The sequence below is a fragment of the Mandrillus leucophaeus genome, unplaced genomic scaffold, assembly GCF_000951045.1.
Source record: "Mandrillus leucophaeus isolate KB7577 unplaced genomic scaffold, Mleu.le_1.0 Scaffold173, whole genome shotgun sequence".
Lineage (NCBI taxonomy): Eukaryota > Metazoa > Chordata > Mammalia > Primates > Cercopithecidae > Mandrillus > Mandrillus leucophaeus.
Genome location: NW_012101732.1, coordinates 4,121,746 through 4,135,345, shown reverse-complemented (window position 1 = coordinate 4,135,345; position 13,600 = coordinate 4,121,746). Strand labels below are relative to the sequence as shown.

The 13,600-nt window shown below is 49.3% G+C and overlaps 1 protein-coding gene across 2 annotated transcripts in view; it reads right to left on the bottom strand.

Moving 5' to 3' along the window:
- NDRG1 (N-myc downstream regulated 1) overlaps nucleotides 1-13,600 on the bottom strand; it is a 65,377-nt gene that overhangs the window by 15,846 nt on the left and 35,931 nt on the right. Inside the window, exons 4-9 of one of the 2 annotated variants that reach the window (XM_011977085.1) lie at nucleotides 11,606-11,711; nucleotides 9,138-9,258; nucleotides 6,291-6,353; nucleotides 5,489-5,549; nucleotides 3,862-3,948; nucleotides 1,678-1,734 (exon numbers count right to left, since the gene is read on the bottom strand). In XM_011977085.1, the coding sequence (XP_011832475.1) occupies nucleotides 1,678-1,734; nucleotides 3,862-3,948; nucleotides 5,489-5,549; nucleotides 6,291-6,353; nucleotides 9,138-9,258; nucleotides 11,606-11,711 (495 nt within the window). The remainder of the gene's footprint in view (nucleotides 1-1,677; nucleotides 1,735-3,861; nucleotides 3,949-5,488; nucleotides 5,550-6,290; nucleotides 6,354-9,137; nucleotides 9,259-11,605; nucleotides 11,712-13,600) is intronic. The other variant, XM_011977086.1, reaches the window with a different exon arrangement.

Here is a 13,600-nt window from a genome sequence, read left to right as displayed (position 1 = left end):
CTCGCCAACTCCAGAGTGGGGCCTCTGTTTCCCTCACACACTCGCCAACTCCAGAGTGGGGCCTCTGTTTCCCTCACACACTCGCCAACTCCAGAGTGGGGCCTCTGTTTCCCTCGTACACTCGCCAACTCCAGAGTGGGGACCTGTTTCCCCAGGACTCATGAGAGTGTCAGATGGTCACACGTTAGCTCAGAAGCAGACACTGGTATATAAGCAAATCAGGTCACTGCAATTTCAGGCAACCAAGGGGTTTTCCAGACCCGGGGCTTGAAACCAAGCCCATGGCATACGCTTCCCGAGGACAGCTGGCCCCAGCTAGAGACACAAAACCAATGTCTGGGGCCAGGTAGGCTGGGCTGATAAGATGACGACCGCTCACTTCTAGTATGCTGCGAGGGGCCCCCTCAGTGGCGTGACTCTGCAGAAGAGCAGCTCATCTAAGAGCCAGGCAGCAGCGCAGGCAGCCGCCATCCTGCTGTGGTTGCCAGAATGAAGCCAGATTCATAGACACAAACACTGGCCCCACCTCTCCCCGGCAGAGACCCTACACAAGTCGCTCAACCTCTCTGGTCTGTTTCCTCTTCCATAAACTGGGAATGAGAACAGAATTTATCACACAGGTCACAGAGCACCTGGGTGGAATCCTAGTCCTATAGCTAATACTTGTGAAGCTCTTAGGACTGAGTCCAGCACACAGCTAACTCCACGGACACATTTGCTATAGACCAGATTTAGAACAGCCCAGAACTGGAAACAACCCAAAGGTCTATCAACAGGTGAATGGAAAAACCAACTGTTGCACATACATAAAAGGGAGTATACTTCTCAGCACTAAAAAGGAATACACTGTTTTTTAAGAGACAGGGTCTCTCTGTCGCCTAGGCAGAATACAGGGGGCAATCATAGCTCACTGCTCACTGTAACCTCAAACTCCTGGGCTCAAGCGCTCCTCCTGCCTCAGCCTCCCAAGCAGCTAGGACTATAGGCATGCACCACCATGTCTGGCCAATTTTTAATTTTTTTGTAGAGACAAGGTGTCGCTATGTTGCCCAGGCTGCTCTTGAACTCCTGTGCTCAAGCAATCCTCCTGCCATGGCCTCCCAAAGTGCTGGGATGACAGGAATGAGCACTGCACCCAGACTAGGAATAAACTATTGATCCACTCATTAACATGGACAAATCTCAAAATGGTTACGCTGAGTGAAAGAAGCCAAACCAAAAAAAAAGAGTACATACTATATAATGCCATTTATATAAAAATCTAGGAATTGCAAGGCAATCTATAAGGGCCAATGCAGAACCAAGTTGCCTGAGGAGGAGGGAGAAGAGGATTATCAAGGGGCACAAGGAAACTCTTGGGGTGATGGAGACGTTATTCTGATGACAGTGATGGTTTTACAAATGTATATACATGTCAAATTTAGCAAATTCTGCCCTTTAAATATGTGCAGTTAATGTACTTCAATCAGCCGTTTTTAAAAGACACATATAAAAAGAGAGAGAATGAATGACTTGTTGCTTATGAATGAATAATGTCACATTATCTCACGAGCACCAGCTCGGCGGCCCCCAGTCGATTGTGTCTTGTTCTCTCCACCCCCACATGGGGCCCGGTGCTGAGCACCACACAATGCACTGCTCAGCAGGAACAGCAGAATGCCAGACCACACAACTCACCTTCCCAAAGAGGTGGGACACCACCATGTCTGGCAGGGCTTGGGTCCATCCGGAGATCTAGGGAAGAGTAAAGTGGGTGGATTAGAAACCAGGAGCTAACAGTAGTGAACAAAGTCAGCAAAACCCCACTTCCCTGGGGGGACAGTGGCATTGCCAGACTCCCCTCTGCATGCAGGCTCGAGGACATCCCCGTGATAAAAACTCAGTTCCTGTCTCCAGTTCCCTCCTGGACCTGACCCCCCACATGCAGGGCCTGGGACTATATCCAATTCCTTATTTTCAGAGGCCCATGCACAAGAAATCCACAGCAAATGAGCGCTGAATAAAGATCCAGCTACTGCTAGCTTACCCTGCTCAAAACATTCACCAAGTCTTCAGCAAAGAGGGCCGTCCATTCACCTCTTCCAAAAACACACTGAACTCCCCTGTCTACGCCCCCGGATATGCTTGGCTCCCAACTGTCCCTCTCTCTCATCTCCAAGCCAGTTTCCCCTTTCTAAGTATACTGACATTACCAAAGACACTGACAATCTTCTTTTTCCTACCTCTCCCCAATGACTAGGTTTGCAGCAGGAGCTCTATAAATGGTAGGATACAGCAGGAGCTCCATAAATGTGTGCTGACCAAAGCACTGGGCAAAAATAAGTAGCAGAGAAGCTCTAGACCTAAGGGTCTTTGGCTGGCCCTTGCCTGCCACAGCCCAGCTGTGTGGCACTGGGCAGTCTGCATACCTCTGGGTCTCAGACTTCTAATCTGGAAATGGGAGTGCCAGGAACTTCAAGGCCACAAGGCAAGGTGAGGAGTGCAAGAAGTAACTGCACATACCACAGTGTCTAATACCAATGCCTGGTACTCAGAAGGCTGGGGTTGAAAAGGAAGGGAATACTACAGCTATTAAAGCCCTGCAGACCTTCCCCAGGCTTCATATTAGCCAGTGGTCGACATCACCAGACCTTTGAGTCTGGCTCAGAACAGGGATCATGAAGCACAGCGGGTGGACTGGAATGTCACTTCCTTTGCTGGAAAATCAAATGAAAAACAGAAGCGTGTTCCACTCCTGAATGTCATACAGGCAGGAGGGAAGGGGTCCTGCATTCTGGAGGAATGTTCAAAGAACAAACACAAAATCACAGTGGCTAGGACAGGGCGGGGGATGGAGCAAGAGGCACGGCCCCTTCAAACCCTCAGTCCCTGGCAGCCACCCAAAATTTGGCAAAACTGCACTTGCAAAATGAAAAGCTGAGATCACTTCAGCTTTGTCCTATTTCAACTGGAATGACCTGCCCATCTCCTCGGCAAACACTGAGGCCTTTACAGGGCAAAAAACCAAAAATAAACACCACAATGACAATTTTTAAAAGATAAACAAGGAACCTTAGGACACCAGCCAGGGCAGAGCTTCCCAAGACAGCACAGGCCCCTTTTCCTCCAGGCAGCCCAACCTGCTGGCCAGGCCTGCCTGTCTCCCACCCCGGAGAGGAGCCCCAGGGGCAAGGATGGTCAGATCCACGAACCACGAAGTCAAAGCAAGCTGCATCCAGTCCCCATTCTACTGCCTAGCTTTATGTGGCCCTGGACAATCCCCTTAGCCACACCGAGTCCTCACTTCTGAAACGGTGATAAAAATTCTCACCTCCTAGAGTTACTATGATTAACTGCGGTAATGCACACATAGCAATGTAGAATGAAACTAGCACATGGTAAACTCTCAATCTACGTTAGCTAATTATTATCGTAAAATTTTGTGGCACACTAAATACACATTTATTTTTCTTTAATAATATGTGAATGAATTCCTAAGATTAGAGGCTTTGTCTTGTTCATCTCAAAAAGTTTTGTTCTTCAAGATGCTCAGCATCTTGACCAAAGGCTGGCACAAGTTAGGTACCCAGCCAATACTCATTAACCCAAGCAATGCTTATCCAAGCTGGCTCAGGGACCTGCATCCCAGTGCTTTCCCTGGCTTAGACAGCTTGGTGGTATTTAAGTCTTCTGAATGGCAAACGGCTGAGGTCATGTGTACTATTCTAAGCAAAGCAGAGGGAACTGGAGTGGGCAGTAGAGGGTAGCGGAGGAGTGGGTAAAGAGAGAGCTCGTAGCTCCAGGGCTCCGCCAGCCAGAGGCTGTGTGCACCTGTCCCACTGCCTGCAGGGACTCCGCCTGCCTGACAGGCCCCCACCTCACCTTGGAGGCGGCCCAGTCCATCCAGCCTTCCGCACAAGGGTTCACGTTGATAAGGACGAGGCCCTCCACCATCTCAGGGTTGTTTAGCTGCGATTCAAGACACAAAGTGAGACAGACATCCCAGCAATCTGAAACACTAGGAACTTTCCAAGGCAAACCGAAGCTTGAGAGAAGTACCCAGAAAAAGGCAGTGTGGGCAGCAGAGCAGGCTGCTGCTCCCTGGCCCCACCCCATGCAAAACTGAGGTTCCAGCACAGCAGACACGGGATCGGGTCCTAGAGAGAGTGGGAAGGAGAAAGAGGACGTGCAAAAGAAGTAGGAAGCCCGCCACATTGCAGACCTGCCTTGGGCAAGTCACTTCAACCCATGGAGGCTCAGCTTCCCCACCTGTCAAATGCGTGTAATACACCATCAACCTCATCAATCAAACAGGGTACACAAATGCTCTCTAGCTGTGGCAGTAACAACTGTGTTACTTCCAGAATATATAAACACACACACACACACACACACACACACACACACACACACAGAGTTATGCATCGCTGAATAACAGGGATACTTTTGAGAAAATTCATCATTAGGAGATTCTGTCATCGTGTGAAGATCTCAGAGTGTACTTACACACACTAGATGGTATAGTCTACAACTCACCAAGGCTGTACAGTACAGCCCATGGCTCCTAGGTTTGCTGTACAAACCTGTACAGCATGTGACGCTACCGAATACTGCAGGGAATTGCATCATGATGCTAAATATTGATGTATCTAAGCAAATCTAAACATAAAAATGGTACAGTAAAAATGAATCATTATAATCCTATGGACCCACTGTCAAATATGCAGTCTGTCATTGACCGAAATGTCATTATGTGACGCAGATACATATAGATATAGATATGTACACCTGGGGTTCAGTTGAGACATTTTTTAATTTGCTGAGAGTCTATATGGCCAGACCATTTTGTATTCATGTCAGCATTTCTTTCCTTTTTTTTTTTTTTTTGGTAAGATGGATGTTGTAGAATCATGTCAGTATTCCTAACCTCTAGCAAAGCCCAGCAAATCATAGGCAGTCAAAATACCTACGGATGAACAAAATGAGTATTGTTGCATTCTTACATAATTGCTTGGTGAAGATACAAAGGAACAGTGGCTTTTGACCTGAGCCCAGAGAAATAACAATGACAACTGTCATGAAAACTTCCTGTGTCTGATTCTAGTTTAGAATCAGTTACGAACCAGGAGTACCCTGACTGCAAAAAACCTGTACAGCTGTTACAAAGCAATGTCATAGCAGAGTACTCAGTGAGCACGGAGCGTCCTCACTAGATGGCTAAGCAGACAAAGTCAATGACAAAAGAATGTGTCCAGTATCACTCAAGAGTGGAGGAAGAGAAAAGGTTGAGTATATACATATCTATATACACACACACACGTATATATATTTATGTGTATATATATGAGTACTCACGTGTCTCACACACACACACACACACACACACAATTGTGGAGCATACGAGTCATTTCTTTTTCCCTTTTGGGTTTTCAATGCTTTTTCCAAATGTCTTCCTTCATCTTAAAATGTTATTTAAAATGCGATTTTCAAAAAATGCCAAAGCACTCACAGCAAATCGAGTTAGGATGTAGGCGCCTGCTCCTGTTCCCATGCCAATAATGCTTTTCAGCCTGGAAGCAGAAATACAAATGCATGTCACACAAGGAGAGAGTGACAGGAGTCCCCAAGGACCCACTTAGCACTTCCTGAGGGTGACCGCCTGGCTAGGCAATGCGGGAGCATGCTGCCAATGACTGCCTGCACAGCCCTGAGGTTACCGTGCTTTAGGACTGGACAGAGACCACGACCTTGGAGAGCCGCGCCCCTTATCCTCACTTCCCTCCTGGCCGCCACCCAGGCTCTGAGAGACCATCTGACATTTCGGGAAAGCCCGTTACGGCATCATTTCTTCCCACTCTTAAGCTTTATTTTGGATTCTAAAACTTGGAATGAAAACAAATTGAGCAAGAACCATGAAGTTATCATTATTTGAAGGGCTCAAGACAGAGATGAACACTGGAAAAATGAGGGTGTGGAGAGAAAAGCTAAGGTCTCAGGCAACTCCATTCCAGAACATTCCATGGGAAAGAGAAGGGAATGGAAGAACAGGAGGCAAGAGCAAATGGGTGGGGCGGCTGCCATCACACAACATAACATTCATGCAAGAGGAAAACTGAAGTTACAGGAGGCAGACTAGAGCTCAGAGACTGTGTGAAGAACAGTGTTCACAGAGTGACAAGCTAATTTCTTGTCTCATCTTTAAACTGCAACCTTAATTTTAGTGGTCAGTCCAGATCAAAGCCAAGGGGCAGGAAGACGCTAGAAGCCAGGCTTCTCTGCAAACGGAGGAGGAGCTGATCCCTCGCTCTTACCCAAACTGTTGAAGGACTCCAGGAAGCATTTCAGCCAGCTGATCCATGGAGGGGTACATGTACCTGGGGATGACACAGAGAGGCCATTAGTGAGCGCCCAGAGAGAAACGGGTAATCGAAACAGGGACACGCTTAAAGGGTGGGGCCATGCAACAGACTGCCCCATGCACATAGACCCCCCAGTCTAGTCCCTTCCCATCCTCCTTCCAAGACCCTTGCAGCACACCCTATCAATTGCTTCCTATGAGCCAGGTCTCATGGACGCATTTTGGGGCATTATTAGCTCATTCAGTTCTCACAATAACTCTAGAAGGCTGCTAGGATTTTCCCCCCAGCAAGATTATAAACATCACTGAGGCTGAGAGATGAGCCACTTGGCCTCACGAGAACAGTAGATGGTTAGCCAGAAACATGTCCTCACTGGGTTTGTCTGGTTTTGGGTCTAGAGTGTTGCAGAAACTGACTAGAAGGCATTTCACAATTCCAACCTCAGGGAGAAGGAATTAGATCAGGCATGAATGAGTTCCATCCGCAAAGGAGTGACTGATGCTCACACATGCCAGGCTCTTGGTGAGGCAATGGCAGGGGCCTGTGAGCAAAGCAGAGGCAAACCAGGACAGGAGCCAGCCCTCAAGTCAACAGAAACAGGGGGGTGTGACTCATAACAAAGGCTATCGAAAGAGAACTGCCGTGATCAGGTGATCAGGGAGGGCTTCTTAGAAGAAGTGACGCTGAAGGGGTCATGGGAACCTGATGAGTAAAGCGTGTGGGCAGGGAAGCAGCGTGTTCAGATGCCCTGGGAAGAGCCAGGAAGAGCCCGTATGGTGTGGCTCCACATCAACAGAACCACTGAGTTAGAAGCCACAGGGCAGAAGAGGGGCAAAGACATGAAGCTCCTCTGAAATGGCCACGCCTCAGTTTGGAGCCAGCAGCTCCTAAGGTGTGACACTGGAGAAGCCACTTAATTGCAGGACCCTCTGTTTCTTCCCTGTTGCCCAGGGCCGGTGTGAGGCAAGGAAGCGGCAGAATTCTACTTCCAAGGTCCCTCCTGTATACATGGTGGAAGCCAGAGCCAGGAGGAGCCCAGCCAGGGATCCCCCACCCTGCTCTGCTGTCTCAGCTTCAGGATATAGGGGGCTCACCCTTAAAGGGCCTGGGAGACTCCCTCTCACCCCTCCCAAGCCCCACACTCTCCTCTGCCCTACTCCAGGAGGAAGAAACAAGTCAGGCCCCACTCTGACAGTGGGTCCCACGAGATGCACACAAAAACCACCTAGTAAACTAGGGGGAAAACACCCTGTAATATCTAGACCAACTGAATAAAAATTCCTGGGGGTGGGGCTCAGGCCTCAGAATATTTGTAAAACTTCTCCGGGGGAACTAAGAGTCTCTGCTTTCCCCCCAAGTCTTTCACACTATTGGTCCAACCAAAGATAGATTTACTGACATACCTCTGGCTTTATCTGCTGGTTAACAATTAACCATGTCCCACTGTTTTAATACACTTTTAATTTTTGGTCCTGGTCCCATATGGTTAGCTGTACCTTCCCTTCCTCTCTGATAAAGGTTAATTATTAAGGATAATTCTGAACACTAATAAAAAAGGATTTCTATTTATAAATGCCAAGAAGGCCCCTTCTGGAAGACTTTAAACCCAAGAACCTGCTCCTGCCCTGGTTTAATCAGAGCGTCAGGTGCGGGGACAAGAGGGATTATCTCTGAGGTCTGCCTCCCCAGCGTGATGCTGATTGGGGGATCCAACAAGCTTGACCATAATTGCACAAAGGGAAATTGAAAGGCCATGCCCATACAGATCACGGGCTGACAAGGGCCAGGCAGTGTAAACACTCTAAACTAAGTCAGCCTGATGTTCCAAAGAGGATACACGTCTCAGTAGATAGGACCAAAGCCAACTCCCCGGTTCTCAGCTGTGCAACCTTTTTCTCTTTTTTGGAGACAGAGTCTTGCTCTGTCACCCAGGCTGGAGTGCAGTGGTACGATCTCGGCTCACTGCAACCTCTGCCTCCCAGGTTCAAGGGATTCTCTGGCCTCAGCCACCCAAGTGGTGGGGATTACAGCCACGTGCCACCACGTCCGGCTAATTTTTGTATTTTTAGTGGAGACAGGGTTTCACCATGTTGGCCAGGCTGGTCTCGAACTCCTGACCTCAGGTGGTTCGCCCACCTCAGCCTCCCAAAGTGCTGGGATTACAGGCACACTGTGCCCGGCCTCAGCTGTGCAACCTTGAGCAAGGTACTTAATACCTCCATGCTTCAATATGTTCATCTGGAAAATGCAGCTAACAATACCAACCACAGAGCTAGCTGTAAGGATTAACCCCAATGTTAAACACGAACGATGAAGCCTAGCCCACAGGAAGTGATCCATCAACGTTACTTCTCTCCCTCTCTTTTTCTCCACAACCTTCTAGGTTTTTCACCACACTATTTGGTCATGTCAAGTCCTCCTCCACTTCAGTCCTGTCCAGGCTGAGCACACCTACGGTAACGCCAGCCATGCAGGAAGGCTGGGGCAATGGGGAGGTAGCATCTGATGAGTATCCTGTTTCAGTTTAGGAAAAGTCAGATGAAAAAGTCCTAGAGACAGATGGTGGTGATGGCTGCACAACAATGTCTGAATGTCCTTAATGCCACTGAACTATATACTTAAAAATGGTTAAAGTGCTAACTTTTATGTTATGTATCTTCCCACAATTTAAAAAGTGGTTAAGACGATACATTTTATATTTTACCACAACTAAAAAGTATTTAAAAGAGCAAAGCAGCCGAACCCCTCCGCGACACCCAGTTTCCATGCTGTAGAGCTCCTAGGGCAAGAGGCTCTCACCCTGCGGGGAAGGAGGCTGCGCCGTCCTGCTGGCCAGGGGCGTCCACGTGGCAGACGGCGAAGTGCTGGGTGATCTCCTGCATGTCCTCGTAGTTGAAGAGGGGATTGTAGCAGGTTTTGTCTGAAGAATAGCAGAGAGGGAGAGACGAGAAAGAACTAAGAGGAGAAAAAAAATTAGGTGTCTCGGTGGCAAAGCTCATTCATTTTGTTTCACTCCTATTCAGAAGAAGGAAGTGAACTTGGAAGAACACAGATGTTCACGTTTTTTGTTTTTTGGTTTTGTCCCCATGCCCACTTTCTTCTGGTGATAAAAAGCAAGAGTAAGTCATGGGGCAAAGGAGTGGGAGCTGGCAGATGAATCTTGCAGTTGGTGCTGGAAGGGGCTCCCAGGATGGCTCCTGCAGCTCCTCCAGTCCGTCAGGGTCAGGATGGCCCTGGCGTGAGATGGGTTTGCCCCCCTGATCCTCTCTTTCCATCTGGGCCCACTATACCCTCCTATCTGGGGTACTGGCCCAGGACACACATAATTTTCAAACAAGGAGGAGCATGGGAGGTGAGATGTGCCTCCTCCTTTCATGTGGCCCGGATGAGTCTCCTCACTGCTGAAGCCTAAGAGAGTCGGGCTGCTCACCCTACCTCCTGTCCCTTTTCCTCCTGGGCACTCAGCTAGACAGTACTTCCCAGGCTCCCTTGCAATGAGAAGCAGCCATGTGATCTGTTTCTGGCCAATAGCCTGTGACTGTCACCATTTCCTCACCATACCTGCCACCGAGATCCTCTAAGATCCTCTAAGCTTCTCTCTTCTCCCATCTACCTGCCAGAAGCACAGTTTCCAGCAGAAGGCTCTGCAGCCCCAGGGGATGGCAAACCCCCAAGCTAGAAGGAGCCTGGGTCCTTGAATTGCCAAATAGAACATGTCCCACTCAACACCCACTAAACTGTTACGTGAGGGAGAAATAAAACATACATTGTGTTAAGCCACAGAGGGCTTGGCATCTTTTGTTACAGTGGTAAGCCTGTGATAAACCAACAATGAGCCTCTCTACATGGGGAGAGGCTGCCATATGCAATTTCAGTTCCTTGTCAGAGTCAATCAAATAAGATAGTGTAACTCAAAATACCCAGCACGGACCTGGTACAAAATGGATGTAAGGGAAACAGACAGGGGAAGAAGTGAGATAAAAGAAGGTGAGAATGAAGTACAAAGTGGTTTTCAGTGGATTTCCGTGAAATCATCCCCAGCCTCAAGGTATTGATAAGCTTTACAGAAACAAATGAAAATCAGACAGTCCATCATCAAAAATCAAGGCAGCTTGCAATACTCAAGTTCACAAAAATTACGGGACCAGTGAAACTTATGTGTCTTCTGATTCCTCACGGAAGAATTCACCTCTACTCCATGAAATTTCAGCATTTAGTAGATTCCATTCCATTTGCGTCTATGAAAAATGGGGAACCCACCTCTGAAAACTCTCTTGGTAATCTTGGAATTCACAGTCTAAACATTCATGGCGGTGTTACTCACACAGCCAAAAAGTGAAAATGCCCCAAATGCCCATCAACTAAAGAACAGATGGCCGGGCCCAGTGACTCATGCCTGTAATCTCAGCACTTTGGGAGGCGGAGGTGGGTGGATCACCTGAGGTCAGGAGTTCGAGGCCAGCCTGGCCAATATGGTGAAATCCCGCCTCTACTAAAAAAACAAAAATTAGCCAGGCGTGGTGGTGGGTGCCTGTAATCCCAGCTACTCGAGAAGCTGAGGCACAAGAATCGCTTGAACCCAGGAGGTGGATTACAGTGAGCCAAGATCCGCACTACTGCACTCCAGCCTGGGCAACAGCGCGAGACTCTGTCTCAAAAAAAAAAAAAAAAAAAAAAAGAAAGAATAAAGTGTGGTAAATTCATACAATGGAATATTATTATTCAATAAAGGAATAAAGGCAGTACAAATACTAATGCATGGCCTGGATAAACCTTGAAAGCATTATGAAAGAAGCCAGTTACAAAAAAATTACATGTTATTTGATTTGATGTATACAAAATTTCAGAACAGGCAAATTCACAGAAAAGGAAAGTCAATGAAGGGTCAGTCATCTGGGGGTGGGGTGACAGATAAAAGTACAGGATTTTTTGGAAGGATGAAAATGTTCCAAAACTGTGCTGATGGTTGCCCAGTTCTGTGAAAAGACTAAAACCCATATGTGTGCATTAATATAGAAGTCACTGTCACAGATAGCAAAGAACTCCCTGTGTTCCCAGCGCCTCTGGGCACGCAGACAACTCCGTGCCCACATGCAGCGCATTTCTGGCTTTTCCAGGCTGTGGCAAGAGTTCTTCCCAGAACAGCTCCAGGAAGTCCCAGGCAAAAAGAAACCACCGGCTCCCGGCCACCAGCCCTTCTCGGCTGCCTTTTTCCGCCACTCTCTTGGGAACCGGCTGACAGGGAACCAGAGCTCCTCAGAACTTACGGTTCATGCCGATGTCATGGTAGGTGAGGATGACAGGCCGGTTTCCCTTGGGAGTCCCACACAGCGTGACGTGAACGGAGCCATGTAAAGTCTCGATGTCCTGCTCCTGAGGAGACACAGCAGACAGCGGGCTGGTCATGTGGGGTTCGCGGCATCCGTGTGGCTGAAGACACCCAGCCTGTTTCCAACTGTGTTTTGAGGAAGCTCACTTCTCATCTGGCCATAAGATCCCTGGCTTCGGGCAGCAGCTCTCTCTGGCCAGAAGCCACTCCCACAGGGCTAGGAGGGGACTCCCAGGAAGCAGGGGACAGAGGCCTGGCTCAGACTGTGCTGTTAAATGCACAAAATGCCGGGGACAGGGCTTGCCCATGACCATCTCTGCACCGGACTGTTTGCTCCATCCGGAAAACAGGCCACCAAGCCTGTGCTTCCTTGCCCCCAGGCCCCACTGACCCCACAGGTTACTGTACCTGTGACTAACATCTGGTGGCTTGGGGTTACCCAGAATTCACTCCCCACTTCCAAGAACAGCCCCCAATTTCCTTCAGGAGCCCACCCAACACTCACCCTCAGTCCTAAGAGTTCTGTTGACATTGACCCCCCTCCCCACGTTTCACAAGTCAAGGCCAGTTCATGCACTCCACCTCCCAGTTGCAAGGACTGGATCAGGTAAGAACACATAGGTTGGCTCAGGCCAACTAAAGCCAACTGCACTTATTTCTAGTAATTGGGGAACTGGACTGGACTTGATGGAGTAAGGCTGAGAGGGCTGGATCTGCAGCAGCCACATTGTCACGATGAGGCAAGGGCCTGCCTGAAAGTATGGCCAGCCCAGGGACAGAAAAGAGTGAAAGAAGGTTTGGGGATGGCATCCACCACCTGGGATTTTCAGTTACATGGGCCACCAACTTCCAATCCCATGTAAGCCATGTTGAGTTGACCAAAAGATTCTGAATGATACCACGCCCATTCTCCCTCCTGCCCTTCCTTCTCATTGGGCCAGGTGGTTGTTCTGGTCAAGGCCAATTCTCCAGCTCGGCCAGCGACCCCCAGCCAGCTTACTCCCAGTCATCCCCGTGCCTCTCTGCACCAAACCTTCCTAACAGTTGAAGACCTGCTCATCTTTCTTCCTCTGGAAAACCAAATAAAAAGGCACCCTGCCTTGGTTCCAAGCACCCCAGTTCACTCATGGACCAACCTTTCACCTGCCATGTTCATCTGAACTCCTGCAGAGGGCGGTCGTGAGTCTTTCTCAATTGTCACTTCCACTCGCCCTTCACCCCATGCCTACCCTGGGCTTCCGCCCTCCTCAAGGTCACCCAAAAGGTCCCGAGGACCCCGGTCACTGGTCTCCCTTGAGTGATTTCCACGTCTGCGAGCAGTGACCTCCCCTTTGAAGTGCCCCGCTCTGGGCTCTGCTCCCACAGGGCCGTTGGGAAGCAGGGAGGCAGGGCCATCAGGCTGCTGAGACCATCCAAGTGCCAAGGCAGTGCTGAGCCATGTCCCTCCATGTCCTCACCCTCACAGGAGCCCTGCCAGGGCCAAGTGACCCAGCTGGCTGAGGAAGTAAAGTCAGTGTCCCAGAGTCACATGGGCAGGCAGCACAGAGGCGGGTCCCCCAGACAATCAACCTCCGCGGGGCCTCAGGCTTCTCAGCACTTGGCCCGCCCGCGAGTGGCGCACACTCAGGCCTCACGAGGCCACTCAGCCCAGCACGCTGCATTGATTTTCCAAACAGTAAATGAGGCAGTGAAGTGGAACACAGAACACTCCAGATGCTGCTGAACCTGCTTCCAGAAGCTGGCGGAAATGTGACCTATACAGGTCACTGCCGTGTGGCGGCAGAGGAGAGTCAGTGTTCACAAACTCCCGCTTGAGAAGAGGCGATGGGACAGATCACCACTCAGGTGCCCTGTGGGGGCAAGTCACCTCCTCCCCAGCTTGAATCTTTAAAACAGGAACAGCCTGGCCCTTCCTCCCTCCTAGGGGTGCTGG